This window comes from Sinocyclocheilus grahami, unplaced genomic scaffold (assembly GCF_001515645.1).
Source record: "Sinocyclocheilus grahami isolate Dianchi unplaced genomic scaffold, SAMN03320097.WGS_v1.1 scaffold641.1, whole genome shotgun sequence".
NCBI lineage: Eukaryota > Metazoa > Chordata > Actinopteri > Cypriniformes > Cyprinidae > Sinocyclocheilus > Sinocyclocheilus grahami.
The window spans coordinates 532,278-536,880 of NW_015505820.1; the positions used below are offsets into that span (position 1 = coordinate 532,278).

At 37.0% G+C, this 4,603-nt stretch overlaps 1 protein-coding gene across 1 annotated transcript in view; it reads right to left on the bottom strand.

Annotated features, from left to right (window-relative positions):
- Positions 1-4,603, bottom strand: part of LOC107558324 (POU domain, class 6, transcription factor 2-like) — a 62,861-nt gene that overhangs the window by 33,095 nt on the left and 25,163 nt on the right. The window contains exon 2 of the mRNA XM_016241978.1: positions 3,769-3,866. Within this exon, the coding sequence (XP_016097464.1) occupies positions 3,769-3,866 (98 nt within the window). The remainder of the gene's footprint in view (positions 1-3,768; positions 3,867-4,603) is intronic.

Here is a 4,603-nt window from a genome sequence, read left to right on the forward strand (position 1 = left end):
GCCAGGCAGCCTGAGATCCGTGCAGCTACTGTTGGATCATCTGGTTGAAATGAAAGATAGAGCTGTGTGTCATCAGCATAGCAATGGTAGGAGAATCCATGTGCCTGTATGATGGGACCCAGTGATGTTGTGTATATGGAGAAGAGGAGGGGTCCAAGAACTGATCCCTGAGGAACCCCAGTGACAAGTTGATGTGCTTTGGATACCTCCCCTCCCCAAGACACCCTGAAAGACCTACCAGTGAGATAGGAATCAAACCAGCGAAGTGGAATCCCTGTAATGCCCATTGAAGAGAGGGCAGACAGGAGGATCTGATGATTGACAGTGTCAAAAGCAGCAGAAAGATCCAGCAGAATAAGGACTGATGATTTGGATGTCAATTTACATACACAAAATACAGTTATATATACTTTATATATCTTATAATAATATAAGATATTGTGGAATATTTGTGATAAGTACACTAACAGTTTGCGCGACTGTTTTTGAAATATATTGTTATATTTATAATAATATATTTTTATATATATATATATATAGTTTTGTATGGAGAAAAAGTAACTTTTGCAAAATAAAAAAAAAATTTAAAATTTTGCTGGTATCATAGTGATAGTGTCAGATGATAATGACTTTAATATGATGATAACTAATGATGATGATATATAAAGTCAGTCAGACTCAATAAACTCCTAATTTGCTGCTTATTAATAGTTAGTAAGGTAGTTGTTAAGTTTAGGTATTGGGTAGGATTAGGGATGTAGAATATGGTCATGCAGAATAAGTGCTTTATAAGTACTAATAAACAGCCAATATGTTAATAATAGTTTAATTTATAATCCATCGTTTCATCACAATTTCACCATCCAGTTAGGCACATCAACCATAACTCCTTCAAAAACAGCCAGAAACCTTGGAGTTATGATTGATGATCAGCTGACTTTCTCAGACCACATTGCTGTCCGGTCCTGCAGATGTGCTTTATTCAACATCAAGAAGATCAGGCCCTTTCTTTCGGAACATACTTCACAACTCCTTGTTCAAGCTCTTGTTCTGTCCAGGGTGGACTATTGCAATGCTCTCTTGGCAGGTCTTCCAACCAGTTCTATCAAACCTTTACAATTAATCCAGAACGCGGCAGCAAGATGAATTTTTAATGAGCCAAAAAGAATGCACGGTCACACCTCTGTTCATCAATTTGCACTGGCTACCAATAGCTGCTCACATAAAATTCAAACCATTGATGTTTGCCTACAAAACCACCACTGGCTCTGCACCCCTTTACCTAAATGAATTACTTCAGACTTATGTGCCATCTAGAAGCTTGCATTCTGCAAGTGAATGTCGCTTTATTGTGCCATCCCAAAGAAGCACAAAATCACTTTTACGGACTTTAAATTAAACGTTCCCTCCTGGTGGAATGACCTGCCCAACTCAATCCGAGCAGCTGAGTCCTTAACTATCTTCAAGAAACGACTAAAAACACATCTCTTCCATCTTTATTTGACCCTCTAACTCTAGCACTCTCTATTCTAATTCTATTCTTTAAAAAAAACAAAAACACTTGTCCCTTTCAGACTTGCACTCTATTCATTTGCTGCTTGTTTTCTTTAAAAAAACAAAAAACTAACACTTGCTTTCTAATCTTTTTGTATTCGATCTGTTTTCTTTTCATTTATTATACAATTAACAAAAGCAAAAAAGACCTCTAACACTAGCTTGCTCTATTCTTTTTCTATTCTATCTGTTTTCTTTTTATTTATTATATTATTTAAAAAACCCTTGCTACATGTACTGCGTTAAGCTAACTGAGACTTGTTATAGCACTTGTATATCATTGCTCTTTTGTTGATTTTGATTGCTTCCATTGTCCTTATTTGTAAGTCGCTTTGGATAAAAGCATCTGCTAAATGACTAAATGTAAATAATAGGCATGCTAATAAGCAACTAGTTAATACTGAGAATTGCTCCCTATACTAAAGTTTTACCATAAAGTCATACAGAATGATTACTATATTAACATACCATAGTTTAAATGGTACTTCAAGATACTGCAAACAATACCATGGAAAAACTTGGAATAAATCTGCGAAATGCAATTACCGGTATTCTTCATTATTAAATTCCACGATTTTAAAATAGTAAAGTGGCCATTTTAAAAGCATTTAAAATGAGGCATGATTGAAAGAGACAAATCGTTAAAAATACTAATTGTTACAGAATCATTACTGAACATACTGTACGTGTCCCCAAGAACCTTTGGCCCATAAGCAACACGCTGCACCTTCTTGATCTGACTTTTGGGATTAAATTACCCTTTTCTTTTCCTAACCCACCCAACATCCCATTCCTCTTTCTAATAAGAACAGAGGGAGCGGCCCAGCAGAGGAAACGCTGAAAGATTACTCGTAATCAGACTGACAGCAGTGTGTGCGCGAATGAAGCCAAAGGCACAGGATAGAGTCGGACCCATGTAGGGCTAACTGCCCTCTTACTGATCCAGTTCCGTAATGGCAGTGCACACAATATCCGTCTCTAGAGTGAGAATCCATCAAAACATATTGATCCAGAAACAAGGGAATTGGCCATGGCACAGGGAGAGAGCAGTGTGGCTGAAAAGTGTTTGTTTCTGTGGGACTGTCCTGACAGGGTTCATCTATTAAGGCAGAGCTCAGGGGAACGAGAAGACAAGAGCTTGGACATTGCTGCGGCATGTTGAGCTGGATATGGCAAAAGACAATGATCATTTTCCATCTGAAAAGAGCTTGTTTGTTCTACTCTTCCTAAAAAAACACAGCTGATTTTCTAAAAGTATGTGCATGTTTGTTTTACTGGGGCATTCGTTAGGTGTTGAGTTGGATGGTAGGCTCCTTAAAGTCATCAAAAAGTCATCCAAATTGATCTTTTATTACTTTTTTTAAAAGGGCAGTTCACCCCTAATCACCATCATGTCATTCCAAACATGTATAACTTTCTTTATTCTGCAGAAGAAAAAAATCAGAGATTTTCCCATACGGTTTTCATTAATGGGAATGAGATTTTCCAAGTATTTTCAAGACTCAAACGCATTATAAAAGTGGTCTTTGACTCCACATATTTCAAGATTTTAGAAGCCATAGATATGTGCAAGAAATGAACCAAAAGTTAAGCTGTTCTTCATTGAACAATCCTTGGAATATTCATCAGAAAAAGATTTGTGTCAGATTTGTGAAAAACAAAATCATTCCTTTTAATGAATTGGTTGGATTCTTATTCATAAATCTGCCATTTGTCTTTCTATTACTAATAATAGAAAGGCAAATGCTACTTTTTCATACAGTGCTTACTGTCTTTTTTTAACTGTTCTAATAATTTATTAATCAAAGACAGCGAACTGATGAAGACAGAGAATGGGAGCTCCTGTGTATCTGTGCTCAGGCACTGCAATGCATTCTCAGCACTGTCCAAATAAAAGTTTTGGCGCTGTCAAAATCAAAGTCCAACTTTTGACGCTTATCAGCCAATGCGATAATTAAAAAATGACAAATATTAGCCAATATACTGGCTTTGGCGACATATATCTGTCGATCCTTTAATGTCAGGTTGTGTCGCACAACTTTTTGTCTGTCTACTGGTATATAGTATGTATGTAACAGCCACTTTTCATGATCCTGTAAGTTGCTAATGGACAAAATCAAACCTATGTCACATTCAAATGTAAAATGGGTTGTGAATGCCATTTTATGTTGACATTAATGAAACTGTGTAAGGAGAAACGGTGTGTGTTCTCACCTGTGGTCCTACATGGTAGGTGGGGTGAGATTGGCCCATATGACCAAGTTCTGTGGGACTGCTGCTGGCATCAGACTGAACTGAGCACACTCGACCACCTGAGTGAGACAGATAGAGAGCAAAAGATAGATTATTTGTCCATTCTTAAAGAATAAAAAAATCAGTTTCAATAAATTCCTCCATTTCCCCCTTGCATAACCACATACACAAACACTCAGAGACAGTATCATGCTGTGACGGCAGTGAGCCCTCAGTAGGGTGCTCTGTAACTGCTGTAGTAAAGCGTTTTCCCAATAAGAAATATATAAGAGTATATAAGAGTCTGCACATCATGTATTCTCTGCTAAACACATCAGCACAGTTACATGCACGCCACAGCGTCTCCTTAATTCAGCGACTCAAACCACACATCAATTTACATGCCAGAGTTCTCCGCTGATCTATCTACATGCACACATTTAAACACACACACAAACATGTACACAGGGCCGACATGAGATACTGCGCATCAACACAAATACTACACACCTAACCTGCACACACACTGAACTAGAAAAGCCACGGGTAAAAAGGAAATCCAGAAAATGTATAAAGAGTGTTAACAAGTTGCCGTCTTTACATTTCAAATCATGTCAAACTTGGAGAAAATCACAGTTCCTTTCTGAGTTTAAATAGTAAGAGCAAATCAACAACCTTGACCATGTGAAGCAAGCAGACAAATTGTTTGGATATTTCTATTTAGCAAGGATGCATTAAAAAGATAAAACGTGACAGTAAAGCCTTTTGCATTGTTATAAAATATTTCTATTTAAAATTTTTTTTTTAAAGTTATGTA